The sequence below is a fragment of the Xiphophorus maculatus genome, chromosome 20 (genome assembly GCF_002775205.1).
Source record: "Xiphophorus maculatus strain JP 163 A chromosome 20, X_maculatus-5.0-male, whole genome shotgun sequence".
Lineage (NCBI taxonomy): Eukaryota > Metazoa > Chordata > Actinopteri > Cyprinodontiformes > Poeciliidae > Xiphophorus > Xiphophorus maculatus.
Genome location: NC_036462.1, coordinates 16048007 through 16063457, shown reverse-complemented (window position 1 = coordinate 16063457; position 15451 = coordinate 16048007). Strand labels below are relative to the sequence as shown.

Here is a 15451-nt window from a genome sequence, read left to right as displayed (position 1 = left end):
GAAGGATCCTAAGAAGAGAATGAGATAAGCACTTGAGCCGATGTTCATCTTCCGCTGAGCACAGCAAAGTACCCTAAAGGTTAGAGCACTTCTACAGTGATGTATGTCTGCTTCCCTTCACACCTCTGCCCTGTAGCTGTCTTGTCCTTGTCCTCCATTGGCCACCACTGGTCAGGTGGGCTGAGGGAGCCCAAAATCCTTCCCTGTGATGGGAAAAAATACTCAAACAATCCCCAGCTGCCGGCAGTTGGCGCATCATCTGCGTGCTTGAAGGCACCGGTCAGACAGTAGCAGGCGAGCAGCCAACTGGGACCTGCTTCCATTTTTTCTGACACTTGGCTTTTGAAACAGAGGGGCCCAAGCCGGGAAAAGTAGGATGGGGGCCGGAGCTAGCGCCGAGGACAAACACTCCAGGGAGCTGGAGAAGAGGCTGAAGGAGGATGCAGACAAGGATGCAAGGACCGTCAAGCTGCTGCTGCTAGGTACAGACACACCTGTTGGATGAGTGATTTAGAAGCAATGGTTTCAATACATCATCATCTGGTCAGAGCCATTCCCACACCTTAGATGGTTTTAGTGTGCTGTTTTAGTTGAGTTGTAAACAGCTTTTAGGGAAAGGTTTTGGTTAAAACCTTTCCCTAAAACAATTGCTGCCTTGACTTTCACAAACAATTTTAGTTCCTGTTTAACAATCATAAAAGCAAATTATGTCGGTTTATGCATTGTTGCAAATAACACACCTAATTAATTTCCAGGACTAATTTTTTTCTATTCTTGAAAGTCTGTGTGCATGAAACTAAGAGCTTAATAAACTGTGTCACTGAATTGCTGAGACACTCAAATAATCATGCAAGGCAATCCCTGTTAATCCTGACACAACAGGTTCTTCCGCACAAAGGGCTTAACACTGAAGGACACTGACCCTGAATCAACAAACCAAAACAGAATTATAGCACCTTCATTTTACATCTTATGAATTTCAACTAAACGAGAGAAAGGAAGCATCTGTTGATGTCAGAGTTAGAGTTTATTCTGTAAGCTAATAAAATACAGAAATTACATACAGTCAAATGTAGTTGTGCTGCATGAAATAATTCAGAGATGTAATATTTGTTGACAGTTGAAAGATTGCACCATCTGAAAATACTTAGTATACACATAATAAACCTGTTTCAGACATTGTTTCATGCACTGCTTCATCCTCTCTTTATCTTGATACAGGTCAGGGTCAAGTAAAAAGATTAGGGCTGAAGTAAGAAGCATTATGCCTCACTTGTTGGGATCCTCTATTGGAGGATATAGTTCACCTGAGATAACAAATGTTATTCCAACACCTTGCAAACATAAATAAAAACATCGTTCTGATAAGCACGCTGGTAGCTTCATCAACGTCCAGTTTTTGGGAATGGATCTCCATGTAAGGTGTCTTCAAATCAAAGAAAATGTTGGGATATTCTGATAAAATAGGCGAAGACATCTTCTAAAATGATTTCTTCTCTTTCATAGGGGCTGGAGAATCAGGCAAGAGCACCATTGTCAAACAGATGAAGTAAGAACTTTGTATCTAAGCAGCATTTATTCCTTTCTATCCAAAGCTATATTCAATAGTAATGCTACACTTTCTCCACAGAATTATCCACAAAGATGGTTATTCACTTGAAGAATGCTTGGAGTTCATCGTCATCATCTACAGCAACACCCTGCAGTCCATCATGGCAATCGTGAAGGCAATGAACACACTCAACATTAACTACGGCCACCCCGATCAACAGGTGACAACACAAGTCTATATAAATTTTAGGTCAAATATTCTAAGTTAAATTTATTGATGTGACTGTCCACCTGGGTCCTTCCTGCAGGATGATGCCAGGAAACTGATGCATCTTGCAGATACCATTGAGGAAGGAACCATGCCCAAAGAATTGTCAGACATCATTCTGCGTCTGTGGAAGGATTCTGGCATCCAGGTCTGCTTCGACAGGGCTTCAGAGTATCAACTCAATGACTCAGCTGGATAGTAAGCAACAACAAAATTAAACACTGCTCATGTAATCATAAAAATAAGTCCACTGACAGAGTTTAATTTTCACACAGCTACCTCAATGACCTGGAGCGACTGGTCCAACCAGGCTATGTGCCCACTGAGCAGGATGTGCTGCGATCAAGAGTGAAAACCACTGGTATCATTGAGACTCAATTCTCCTTCAAAGATCTTAACTTCAGGTGAGTCTACGAATTGTTGCTCATTAGTAGGAATTAGGATTGATCGGGTGATCACACAGCAAATCGTCTTTTTCGATCCAGAATGTTTGATGTGGGTGGCCAGAGGTCAGAGAGAAAGAAGTGGATTCATTGTTTCGAAGGTGTCACCTGTATCATCTTCATTGCTGCTCTGAGCGCCTATGACATGGTGTTGGTGGAGGATGATGAAGTGGTATGACAGAGTTGACCAATACATCTCATAATTTATGGTAAGAAGTAAAAATCTGGGTCACTTAAAAGGTTTTTTACTTTCAGAACCGAATGCACGAGAGTCTGCACTTGTTCAACAGTATCTGCAACCACCGCTACTTCGCCACCACCTCCATTGTACTCTTCCTGAACAAGAAGGATGTGTTCCTTGAGAAGATCAAGAAAGCCCATCTCAGCATGTGCTTCCCTGACTACGATGGTGAGATTTTCATAAACTACTTAGACTCTTTTTTCAATGTATAAATGACAGTATCATTGGCAAAACATGATCTAGCTATGTGAAGAATAAACTGGCTACAAGTAAGTTTAGCTCTTCACTTTGTTTGTGGATGTCAAAGTGAAAAAACAACACTTCCTCATTTCATTGCTGCTGTTTTGCAGCCATTCATTTATCTTTTATATCTCACTGTTGTCCTGCCCAGGGCCCAACACTTATGAGGATGCTGGCAACTACATCAAAATCCAGTTCCTGGACCTGAATTTGCGCCGAGATATAAAAGAAATCTACTCGCACATGACCTGCGCCACAGACACAGAAAATGTCAAGTTTGTGTTTGACGCTGTAACCGACATCATCATCAAAGAAAACCTGAAAGACTGCGGTCTCTTCTAAGAGCCAAGAGCAAATTAAATGAAGGTGAGCAAAGTTAAAAATCATGCAAATCTAACCAAGAGTAACTGTTCTCCTTTCTGACATGTGTTTCTGTTATTTGACAGGGTAGTGTCTTAGCCCTGTCACATTCCTCAGATTCCTCCTCAATTCTAACAGGGGAATGAAGATGGAGACAGTCCTATCAAAAATCCATCCTCAAACCAGTGAATGCAAAAACAAAAATAACATTTAATTTAATTTGCTGTATTAAAAACTAAACTTGTAGCTTCGACCAAAGACTCCTTGTAACTGAGACATGAGAATAATCCCGTGCAGATTTTAAGATGAGTTGAATTTTTTGTCAAACTATTCTCATTAGCTCATCTTTGGAGAGAAATGCAATCTGTAGCTTTTGTCTGCATAAACTGATTTCTTTTCAGATGTACTCATGAATAGACGCAGTGTCTCTAAGCTCAAGTAATCAGACAGCATAAAATTAAAGAGCTAACAAGATGGCCTCACCACCTGCATCTGCACTTCAGCATCAGTTAGACTTTAAGATGAATTGTCATTAGAAAAGGCTTTTTCTAACGACACAAAACAGCACAATTTGTAACACCAGAAGATTATAAATTGAACTTCTGAGAGAAGCATTAGATTTTTTCTTTTGGTTTTATGGCAGTAGTTGAAAAAGGGCCATTGTACATAATTAATCAGATTTCTAATGGTGTGTTGTAATACTGTTAATCTATAAACTGTTAAACTAGAGATTAATTTAACCCCAATTTGAATCTCCCTGTCAAAAAGCCTTTGAGTCAACTTATCTGTATTGAAATTCAGAGAAATATAAAAATGTACACATTTGTTTAAATTTATTAAAGCTTCTGTAGAAAACTCAGTAGTGTGTCATTTTTTCCAGAATAAATGTCTTGTTTTTAGTCACCTCAGGTTCCTGGAAATCCCTTTTATGACTGACTGATTTAGATTTATATAAGCTGTTATTATATCTTTTTTGTCTTGGATTGACAAATGTCTGAGAGAAAAATTCCAAGTGCTAAAATGTAATAGCTTAGAACAGTACATATTTATGTATAAATGTGGCCAAGTCAAATCTCAGACTTAAATTGAACTTAAAATTGGCACAATTATATGTTTTCCATTGACTCTTTGTTCTTTTGCAAAGCACAGATACAAATTTTAGTCTCTAGATGTGAAAAAAGTGAACGTTTTCAGCATAAAATTGCTAATGTCTCAGCAAAAATGTATCTATACATTTATTTTTAGTCAGATTGATTAATGCAACAATGTCTGTACAAGTCAGACAGTTGCAGCTGATTCAGAACGCTGCTGCCTTTGTTCTTACTAAAACCAGGAAAATAGAACACGTCACCCCATTTCTGTAGCTAGAGAATTGACTTTATAAATCCATGAATGGCTTAGCACCAAAATACGGTATATTATTATATCACCTTTCTGGTCCCCTCAGGTCTTCTTGTTCAAATCTACTCTGCATCCCACACTCAGAACCAAACACAGAGAAGCAGCATTCAAATTTGTGCTCTATTAATCTGGAACAAACTGCCATAAAACTGCAAGTACTGGTGAAACACAGACTTCATTTGTTTAGAGTTACATTTGATTCATAACTGGAACATTCTAGACTTTGTTTCAGTTTATGAGTTTGCAAGCACCTTGAGTTGCCTTGATGTTGAAATGTGCTATACAAGTAAATTTGCCTTTCTTTGAAGCAAAATCAAAACAAAGTTGTAACTGAAAAAAAGGTGCTTCTAAAAAAAATTACAACTGCATGCTTTATTTTTCTGATTTCTATTTGAAAAACATTTTAAAAACAAAACAGTTCATTAAATTTTACTATGTTCATCTCTGAGTTGGACTCTAAAATACATTAAAGCTTGTGGTTATGATATAAAATGTGATAAAAAAAGGTGTATGAATAATTTTGCAAGTCACTGCATCTGCATTTGCCTCCCACACAAAATTCACCAGAATGGGAGGTGCATCTGTTTTCCCAATGTGTCAAAGTCACCCTTCATTGCCTTGTTCTGATCAAATCAAATCAAATTTTATTTATATAGCACATTTCAGCAGCAAGGCATTTCAAAATGCTTTACATCATATCAAACACAGAAACACAATGTCATCAAGTGGGGGGTTCTTGCTTTTGCATCCATAAAAGGTTTACCGGTTTCACTCCTACTGCGTTATGGAACAAAATACCTAATAGTATTTTTATTCCCACTCACGTTCACAATCACGCCGTTTAAAACGATGTAAACAGCCTTTCAACGCGCTTACGGCACGAGGCTCCGTACACCTCTTTCACGGAATTTCAAGCTGGGACTCCGCCGTCCCTCATGGATTTTTGTGCAATTCTATGGTACCTATTAGTGTCTAGAATTTACAGGGTTTCTGTTATGCGCAATGACCCTCAGTCACTTGCCATTTCACGCAATTTCGCTCTGGGTCATGAGTACACTGATGATCTTTGACCACTTCTGAGAACTATACGTGATTGCATCACATCCTGAAGGAAAGCGTTAGAACACAGATATCTATGGAAAAGTTTCTACTTTAATCTGTGAGAGAAAGTGGAGTTAGGTGTAACCACAGCCACAGCTACATCCGAATATGTGAGTCGTGACCTGGGTATTTGTCACAAATGCAGACAAAAGACCAAACTAAAGGAAAGCAGACCTAAACAAATACCGCACAGAATTACACATCAACAGAAAGATGATTTCAATGTATCTAATATTTAATACTTTTGTAAATTATATTGAGTAATTTTGCATAGAAATGTACCTCAGTATTGTGAACAACATTTAATGTTGGAAACAATAATAAAATGGAAAATAGTAGGCAACATTACAATTTTATTTCTTACAAAAGCATTCACTGATTTTTGCATTTCTTATAAACCCTGAGTTTTTAACCACATGACAGGTATGAAGTGCACGAAAAGAAACAGCTTCAGTCTCTTCTGTACAAGTACAAATCATAAACAATGCAGCAGAATTGTCACCAATACAAACTTAGCATTTAAAAAACATTTTATGGCTTGTGATGGTTAAAAGAACCGCAGATAAACATGGAATGAAACATTTGTGCAATATCAAAAGTGACAATAAAATATGTTCAAAAATGTCATCCACGTCTAATATACACCACATAGCATCCACAAATGCTAAGACAAATAGAAGGCACTTAAACAGTCAGCCCTGAACCTCCTTCTCATGAGGGCATAAAGGCTCTACTTGCCCTTTCTAAGACATAGAGTGTTTAAAAGCTTGAAAGATAAACACTTGATTATCTCAATATTGTATTTTCTCAGTATTGTCAAACATGAGTCAAAGGCAAAAATGCAGTTTACTCCCCAGACTTTCTGTCTCTGCCCAGATATACATTAGCATTTTAGTAGAGATGCACCAAGAACTTGATTGGCAAGCGAATTAAGAAGATTTCAGAGAACTGACCTGTGACCAGTCAAAAACCCAGATCTGTTTCTGAGCTCTCCCAGTGTGTGCATGCAATTACTGATTGAAGAAGTTTAACTATTACCAGCGGATGGTCAAAACTGAAGTCAGAGGAAGTATAAAAGGTGTAAAGAGCCATTTCAAATAAAAGTATTTTTCATGACTTATTGAGACATGACTGCTGTTCATTCAGGCTGTGGGGAAGAGCAGGAAGCTTGACCAGAATACAGCAAAGTTGCTCTGTTTGTCCCCTTTAGCTTTCAAACATGTAATGAAACAAGCTACATTTAGTAATGTGTGCAGCCTTTCTGGAAATATAACAATTAAGATACGAATCTATGTTCTCTAAGGGAACACAGAGATTGCCCTCTCATACAACACAGTCATATTCCCTTTGCTGTGAAAATAAATAGTTTGTGATTTCACGTAGCACAAAGTTAGAAAAAAAAGACCATTGTTCCTATATATTTTAAAATCTTAAAGAGAAATCAGAATTGGCTAAAAATCTATATTAGTCTCCCATGAGACTCTGATTGGTGGATCTCTAGTTTTGGGATTTTTTTACTTGGGAGAAATAAAACCAGAGTATTGCAGTAATGCTGTTTGATTAAAAAATATCTGGAGTGAAAAGCAGCTCTTTTAATAATTTCATCTCATAGCCCTTACATAATAGCACTGATCTAATCAAGTATATCAACTTAAAAAAGAGGCACTAATTCTCAGGTTTAGAGAGCGGCTTGCTCAAAGGTCAACATTTGTTTATAGGCTATTCACTGAATTAATGCGAGGTTAATGGCACTGATCTTATTATCAGATGCTTTTTTGTCAAGACTCTCAGCTCTGCTGAAGTTTCAATCAAAACACATATGTGCAAAGTTTAACCACAAGTACTTGACCAGATATCTCAGTTTGTCTAAAACGCTTTTAACTTCAGTTCAGACAAAATCTAACAATCAAAACTAATTTTCCTGACCTTGGACTTGTCACCTTTGTTGGAATCATTCTCTAAAACCAAAAACCTTTTACTTTAATACAGTCTTGTCCTCTCATTATTCATTACTGTCCATTTCCTGTCTAGATCCAGGTCTGAGAAATAGATGGTACAAAGACTCTGAACTGAGGAACTCCTCCTCTCCATATATACATGTTTTGACATGTATATATGTCAAAAAAGTGTCCCCAAATCTGTCCTTTTTTGTCAAAACACTCCCACCATATGATCAATCTGCCTCATGTAGACACTCTTTAATGGCAGAGCATATCGACGCTCCTCTGGTATCCTGTTACACTGCAGAGATACGAAAGAAAGAAAATAAATACAGAGTTCCTTCACAATGTTTTATGTCAACAATTCATAGCTAAAAAAAAATCACTTTAATTTATAGATAATGGATGAATGGACTGATGGATGGATGAAGGAAAAGGAAATGAGAACTAACATCTGGAAATACAAATATTCTACATACTTAATTTTCTTTTTCTATACTGATCCACGCCTGAAAAACACTCCAGCCAAGTTTTATGTTTTCAGAACTGAGAATGAACTCTGAGGCTAAATGTTTTTCTGGTCAAACTCATTGACAAAATGAAATTAATCAAGGATGATGATCTTACGTTGCTGATGTTGCTCGGAGGCGGCTGGTTGCTTGTTTCTGTTTCTGCCAGCGCTCCTTCTTCGCATGGAGACAAGTCGTTCCACTGCTTCTCCCTGAAGCGCTTGTCTATAGGCACAACATGACCTTCTGTAGTGAAGATATATTTGTTATCGGATTTGTGCAGTGGGTTGTCCTCGTCAAATAGCTGAAATGCAGAGGAAAAGACAATAAAATTCCCCCAACAAATCAATTCATATATTCAAAATAGTGGTATACACTATTCACAATAGTAAAAGCAAATACCCTCTTAACATGTGGAAGGTAATCAGATATAGAGTATTTCTTAAATATATATATATATTTATATATATATATATATAAATAATTTTTTACAGTGGTTCTCTACAACAGAGCTCTGATGTTATAAGGCCATCCTGATATAGTAGGATGTGTAGAGCTTTATGTGTGTTAACACATGAAGTTTGCTTTTCATCAAACTTTAAAATGTAATTCAAAAGTTGCAAGTCTTCCATTTGAGCACAAGAGGTCACCAAATCCTACACTTTTGTCTTTAAAGTGCACTTACGCCTTAGGAAACAATAAAGTAAAATAAAATAAATGTTTGTTCCTGCATATCTGAAAGTAATGCCTCAGATTGAAAACTTACAAGATAAAGGTATTTGCAGGTTTCACTGAGAAAAAAGCTCTCCATGCGATCCTCTTTGGATTTATCCACAACATGGTGGAGTGTGGCATATCCGCATCTGCAGTGACAGTAACACACAGCAGTGAAGTGTAAAGTAGGCAAATACATATATTTTTATATGTATATATGTCCAAAATCAGTAACAACAACATAAATCCGTACCTGACTTTGGCATTTTTCTCAAGGCTCTGAAGAATATCCATTCCAACGTGCAGATAGAAAGGATTTTTTGTTGCCTGAGAGAAGAAAGTAAGGAAAATTACTCTCGATTGATAAAAAGCAATCTCCCACAAACAACCATTGATGTCACCGAGTTATTACCTGGTACAGCAGGTAGGTGGACTCCACCAGCTCTGGTCTTAAAGGGTAAAATAACACATCGGGAGCTTTGAGCTGCCAGTTGTATCTCTCTGGCAGCGCCCCGAAGCGCTTCCAGATGGCATAGTAGAAGGCATGCAGGCAAATGGCATCATCAATATCCCCGTTCAGCACCTATGAGTTACATAAATCCTTATTTTAGTTTATTGGAACAAAAAATGTATTATATTTATGTCAGAGAAAAGTAAAAAAAAAACACCTGCAGCCCAGGAAAGAAGGCCTGAAGGGAGTCGATCCACGTGTTCATAATCTCACCACTAAACATGTTCACATTAACATAGAGGGGCGGGTCACCCTCACCTTCATTGCAAGACTCGCGCCTGAAGGAGAACAACAAAGGGAAAAGGTTTCACAGAATTCAGTTATACAACATTCCTCTCCACATTAAAAAAACAAAAAACATAAACACACAGTGACTTTCTAGAGTACAATGACTTTTTTCATATTTTCTCACATTAAAACCAACATTACCAACAAGAAGCAGAGCATAGCTGTAAAGTAGAAGGAAATTTATTGATGGTTTTATTTTTTTTAACCTGTTTTTGTGGGTGCATTTCTTCCAGCAGCAATGGGAAAGTTGCTGGAAGAAATGCAGATAAAATTATTAAATAATAAACTCAAAACTTTAGAGTTGCAACTTGACACAATGTAGAAAATTTCAAAAAGTTTTAATACTTCAACAAAGTAATGTATATAAAACATATACAATATGTATATGTATGCTGTAAACATTTCTCAGTTTTAATTCCTCTTTATGGTCATTCCCAGACAGACACAGATCCTGATGCTGTGATATTTTCACATTTCAGCTGCAACCAAACGAGACTCTCAATAATGCAGAAAACTGACAAATGAACAGAATCAATCTCTCAATTTTTTTCTGTTTGGGACTCACCCTCTTCTCAGGTGGTTCTGAATGCTTTCATAAGCAGCTTTAAACATCTGGTAATCCTCTTTCTCACCAAATAGGATGTAGGATTTAAGCAAATACTCATAAAAAGAGTCCATTCCAGCTCCAAGCCCACTCTGCTTGCCAACCCACTGGCCTGTTTGGATATTAATGACATTTCCTGCAAAAATAAACCAAAGAGGGATGTTTGCACCTTTGACAATGACAGGCGAGAACCAAGTACTGAAAAGAAAAGAAAATCAATAGCCAAAGTGAAATTAAAACTCCTCCACCCCAAAAGGAAGCTGTACTTACCCAACAGACCAGTTTCGTTGCTTCTCAGATTCCACAGAGCTCTGACGGCTCGCCTCGCCACCCATTCAAACGTTGAATCCCCAATCAGGCGACTCAGAATGCCAAACTCCACCAGCAGGGACCCGGCTCCTGCGGTGCACGTCTCATTGATGCTGTCCTGAGGGACTCCCGTCTTCAGGTTCACCTGCATGAAGGACACAGACAAACAATCAGCCCTGACCTCGCACACAGAAGAGGAATGGCTTACTTTGTAATCAAAGAATGATCTCTCTCACCCTGGGGTAAGGAATGCCCGTGCTGGTGTTCTCAAAAGCAGGCAGCAAGCGCACAGCCAGGTCGTGAGCCAGATGCAGAAGCTCATTATCATAATCTTTGAAGCCCACCTCTCCGAATGGGTGCTTGGAGTCAGTCAGCAGAATGTGTGCTGAGATAAGGCTTCCAAGGATCCTTCAAAGATTAAATAAAGAACTAAGAGACGCCTTTAACTGCAAAATTGTATCAGTCTTACAAAGAAGTACAGCTGCAGCATTTTCTTTTCAGTAAATGTGCAGCTTTATATCATTGCAGATGCTCGAAGAAATTGATTGCTGACCAGCATCATACTGATTGATCAGCCCTGACCAGTATTAATATATATACTGTATATACCCATAAAGATAAATGTAATTAATATTTGCAGAATGAATGTGATTGTATTGCTGTTTTTGCTATAATGTGTTAAATTTACAGTCATTTTGTGTTTTTGTTTGAAAATGAGAGTAAAACCCCAGCTTGCAGCCACTATTCGGGCCCTTATTTATGACATTCCTACTCTACTTCTAATGTAGATAATTAACTACTACTCCTACCAAGCTCAAAAGAAAATATTTAACACTGTCCTTGTAACGATATAACATAGTTCTTGAAGAGAAATTGGAACTGAGTAAAATTAGTCAAAGCTTTATAATTGAAAATTGGACAAAACATGTTGAGCATAACAGAAAAGAATGACCCAATCAGCTCGTAAGATGCTATGTGTGATAATTTGAGATAATTGCTCTATAACATGCATTAGCGAGCACCTTCATCTGAAAACGTAATATTTGCTATTCTAAACTTCAATAAGAGGAAAACTTTAAAATTGAGCACAAGCTGGAGAGTTTTTGGACATATCTAAGGTAACGTTTGTACCTGATGTTAGCCTCGAAGACTTGCACAGTTGAGTTCTTGTCAAAAGACACGGTATCTATAACCAGTTTGACGGCTCTCTGGAACTCTGTCACATTGCCAAGCACCTGGTGAAACAAGATACCCAGTTTAACCACAGCGTATTCTGCGTTATCTTTCTGGTTTGTTTAAAATTGTGAATGCTGCTGCAGCTGGGTGAAAGGAAAGCCCTCAATTGCCAACCTTTAGGCTGACATACTAACACATAACTAATTCAAAAACTGGTCATTTTGAGAGCAGTAGACAACCCACAACTTATTCAGGAAGTGTTAACCATCATGGCACAGAACATACCACTTGTGACTAGCAATGTGTGTAAAAAGATCATTTTCTAAGCAAAAAGACCAGAAAGAGTTCTGATTTATATCTTAGTTTTGTATTTCCATATATATTTTTTTCTGATGCATAAGATCAAAACCTCTACCATCTCCTCAAGGAGATTTTCTGCAATAATACAAAAACCAAGTGGAAGCTAACTTACCAGCAGGGTGTCTAAGGTGTCAATGAGTGTGAGTGAATAGTTCCCCAAGACGTCGTTGATATTGATGTTCGACCTAGAACAAAAACAGGTAAAAGTGGGAAAGCATTCTTACGACACCACAGAACAGAAAGTACTTTTTGCTGAGCAGTTTTGATGGTTACACATAATCTAATGTTAGTGGAAGACATCTAATCAGTCTTATCAGGTCTCCAAAGTTACAGTTTGCTTAATCTTGGAAAACACGCAGCTGATTTGGAAACCAAAGGATCTTGCTATTAAAACGGATTAGTATTTTTATCTTCATTTCAGCTGCAACTTGACTATAGTGATATTGCTTTCATTCTAATGTCATTCTCTAATGTAATCTGACTTACATTTGGTTAAAAATAACATTGAGAAGTTTTTGGTAAAACTGTTAATTAAAAACGTATATGTATGGATTTATTTAGTAGATTATTTTAACTTTGTACTACACAGTCCATACTTTTCATAGAAGTTAAATGATAGTAAAGGAATCTATTCTCAAATTAAACAAATATAACTTATTTTTTAATTTATTTTCTAGTATTTAAAAATAACTACAATTAATGTGAGCTTCATTTTAAATAAAAACACTGTTCATACAACAATCAATCAGCTTAAAATTACATTTGTCTGAAAATAGAAATCTGTGAAACTCAATTATATTGTTGTTTTAGGAACGCCTACGTGTCAGTTTGTCTCAAATAACAGTTTCAGAAAGAAAAAATGTTCCTTCATTTCATATTTGATATGCATGATGGTCTTTTTTTTGCTTTCAGAATTACTACAGCCTGTCCACTTTATTGCCTGAATCTCTGGCAGCCTGTTTTACTGTCTGTTTTGCCTTTTAATTCAATATATTCAATTGTTCAACAAGAGAAGTTTCATTCTGCTTGTCTGCATTTGTAGGGCAAATCTGGTTCGAAACTGTTAGGAAACCAGATCCACCATATTGTCTACTTAGGCTGTTAAAAAAGAATTAACAAAAACGTAATTAAGTTTAAAATATTTCATCTGAAAGTGTTTTTCTAGGGTGCCATATGGAGGGTGCTGGGTGGACAAAATTAACAAACTTGCTGTAGCTAGGATTCTGATAATATAGGATCAAATGTATATATATTTTGCTGTGTGTATAAATAGAATATAGACAATATATATTTAAAAGCCGCCCTGTGTTCTGTTGAGCTTTGGATTAAGACGTTTTCAGTGTCTCCCAGTCCTGATCCATTCATCCCTCTGATCTACATGTCCAACAGGTTTTTCTGCCTTAACCTACCTGATTTAAATTTGTAAGCTTCAACATAAAGTGATCACAAGCTGCTGAGGTAATTTATGGCTTTGAGTCAGGTATGAAATATGTTAGACATGCAGGTCAGTGTACTCACACTGCCCGAGTTGGGAAACACTGGATCGGTCAATGAATGTTATGTGTGAACCATGACCTTCTTGTTGTCTGGGCCAGCTGATTTGCTGCACTTTAAGCTGATTTGCTTACAATCTACAAATTGAAATCTCAGCTTATTTAAAATAACAGGACTGGCCAGTTCAGAGAGTGACTCACGGGTTCATCACGTCTGGACCTCTCCCCTCACAATCAATGGGATTCAGCTCGTCCTCTGGAAAGGCATATTTCATGTAGTTCTCGTATCCAAAGTAGAACATTTCTTTGGCCATGTCTTTCATTTTCACCCTCAGCGTGTCGGGAAAGGATCTGTACCTCCGGACGTACTCATCCTTGTTGCCATCGAAGAGGTTCAGGTAGGACCTCCTGGTGGAATCCTCCCGGATCTCTGCGCAGGTGGTCGCGGTCTCGTCATACCTGTGACCCTGGACTCTTTGGGACCAACAGCCAGCGCTCGGGTCGGCTTCCTTTTCCTCGCGGAACAGCAAGTCCAATTTGTGCAAATTAAAACCGAGGTGGAAGTTGAACCCGGAGCTAATCTCAGGTCCCAGCCCGAAAGCTAGCCACAGAACCCAGCTTACAGAGAGTCTCAGGACCACCAGACCCACTACTATTGACCTCCATTGCATCTTTGCCCCAGGTCGGTCTTAAAGTACATAATCCAAGTCCTCATTACCTCCGAGGTATATCTGAACACGAAAACCGCTGTTTGTCAGTCTAAACTACAGGCACGGAGGCTCGTTCGGTGGGGATTCCTCCTCACACACTTCCTGTCAACAAACCAGCCCATCCCAAATCCGGTGATGCGATTGGCTAATCGTTCTCGTCATTATTCATTTTGAAAGGCGGGCTCATTGCTGATTGGCTGATGACGAGCCGTCAATCCTCCTGTTGAGTTTCGTGGCACTCGGGTGTAACGCACCAATAAAAATGAGCCACAAGACTGAAACTGTCAAAAGCCGAAACATTATTTGGTTACATTTAAATCCAAAAGGACTGAACGTTAGACAGTTTTGCAAAGTAAATGGTGCGCTTCACTGTTATGTCGATCAGCGTGGTCAAAAACAAACTGTGAATATGGGCCACCCAATAAATGAATAAATCATTATGCTCACAATAAATATACAATATATATTCATTTTCATATATATACATACGTACTTATAAATGAAAACAAAATGTGAGAGAGACCTTTGTGTGCTTTTTGCCAGTGGTGGTTTGTGTAGTAACCCTCCTGTCATGTTAAATTGACCCGTTTTCAAGTTTAAATGTTTTTTTTTTTAATAGTTGGAAGTATTTTTCTTTCATGAAACTTTTGTTATTTGTCTTAATAGGTGCACTCTACATATAAATTGAAAATGTATTCATTTTACACATTTGTAACCCCCACTGCGTCTACTTTTTACATAGATACTGTTCGGGTCAATTTGACCTGGCAGTCAAGTTGAAGAGCAAAAAAAGATTTAAAAATGTCCAATTCTGTATGTTTCCTTGCAACTATGAACCATATTTCACCACACACATACATGCAAACCCCAAAACACACAAGCCCACTTTCTCACTACTCTCTTTACTTCACTAGGAAACTGTGAGAAAGCAGGTGTTCATACAACTTTTGACGGGAACCTTTTCTGGTCCCGTGGACAAACTCCACCCACACTGAGTGGACACTCAGCAGAAGTGGGGGGAAACATAAATACTCTCTGCATCATTTATCTTGATTTTAATCAGCGGGCCAGTTTGACCCTGAATAGTATGTGTGTCCCAAGTTCAATTATAAAGATCAACCATTGAAAAAAAAAGTGTAATATAAAAAGATCAATTTCAAGAAAATTGTTTTTTTGTTTGTAGGTTTTTTTCAGTGGACATAAAAAAAAAGTAAATTCCATTTTTTTATGTC

General features: G+C 37.8%; 2 protein-coding genes across 3 annotated transcripts; one reads left to right on the top strand and one right to left on the bottom strand.

Moving 5' to 3' along the window:
* The first annotated feature begins 217 nt into the window (after positions 1–217).
* Positions 218–3956, top strand: LOC102219206 (guanine nucleotide-binding protein G(t) subunit alpha-1). The gene is made up of 9 exons (XM_005796918.2): positions 218–482; positions 1507–1549; positions 1631–1772; positions 1860–2017; positions 2095–2223; positions 2305–2434; positions 2518–2671; positions 2895–3109; positions 3190–3956. The coding sequence occupies exons 1-8, from the start codon at positions 377–379 to the stop codon at positions 3083–3085; spliced, it is 1053 nt and encodes a 350-aa protein (XP_005796975.1). The 5' UTR covers positions 218–376; the 3' UTR covers positions 3086–3109; positions 3190–3956.
* A 1550-nt stretch (positions 3957–5506) lies between these two features.
* edem1 (ER degradation enhancing alpha-mannosidase like protein 1) lies at positions 5507–14330 on the bottom strand. Of its 2 annotated transcripts, XM_005796919.3 has the most exons (12): positions 13711–14330; positions 12129–12201; positions 11612–11715; positions 10717–10888; positions 10442–10625; positions 10133–10307; positions 9437–9557; positions 9181–9351; positions 9022–9095; positions 8821–8917; positions 8173–8358; positions 5507–7846 (listed from the first exon to the last, which is right to left on the bottom strand). In XM_005796919.3, exons 1-12 carry the CDS (start codon positions 14178–14180, stop codon positions 7757–7759), a joined length of 1917 nt encoding a protein of 638 aa, XP_005796976.1. In that variant the 5' UTR covers positions 14181–14330; the 3' UTR covers positions 5507–7756. The 2 variants fall into 2 exon arrangements, with proteins under 2 accessions (XP_005796976.1, XP_023181352.1); XM_023325584.1 differs by lacking the exon at positions 5507–7846 and having other exon boundaries at positions 8192–8300.
* Positions 14331–15451: the final 1121 nt, after the last annotated feature.

Coding starts and splice junctions, on each gene's coding strand:
- LOC102219206 (XM_005796918.2), top strand. CDS start 377: ATGGGGGCCGGAGCTAGCGCCGAGGACAAACACTCCAGGGAGCTGGAG. Junction 2,224..2,304: donor TTCAAAGATCTTAACTTCAG/GTGAGTCTACGA, acceptor TTTTCGATCCAG/AATGTTTGATGTGGGTGGCC. Junction 2,672..2,894: donor GTGCTTCCCTGACTACGATG/GTGAGATTTTCA, acceptor TGTCCTGCCCAG/GGCCCAACACTTATGAGGAT.
- edem1 (XM_005796919.3), bottom strand. CDS start 14,180: ATGCAATGGAGGTCAATAGTAGTGGGTCTGGTGGTCCTGAGACTCTCT. Junction 10,308..10,441: donor CAACGAAACTGGTCTGTTGG/GTAAGTACAGCT, acceptor TTATTTTTGCAG/GAAATGTCATTAATATCCAA. Junction 7,847..8,172: donor CTCCGAGCAACATCAGCAAC/GTAAGATCATCA, acceptor GTATCTCTGCAG/TGTAACAGGATACCAGAGGA.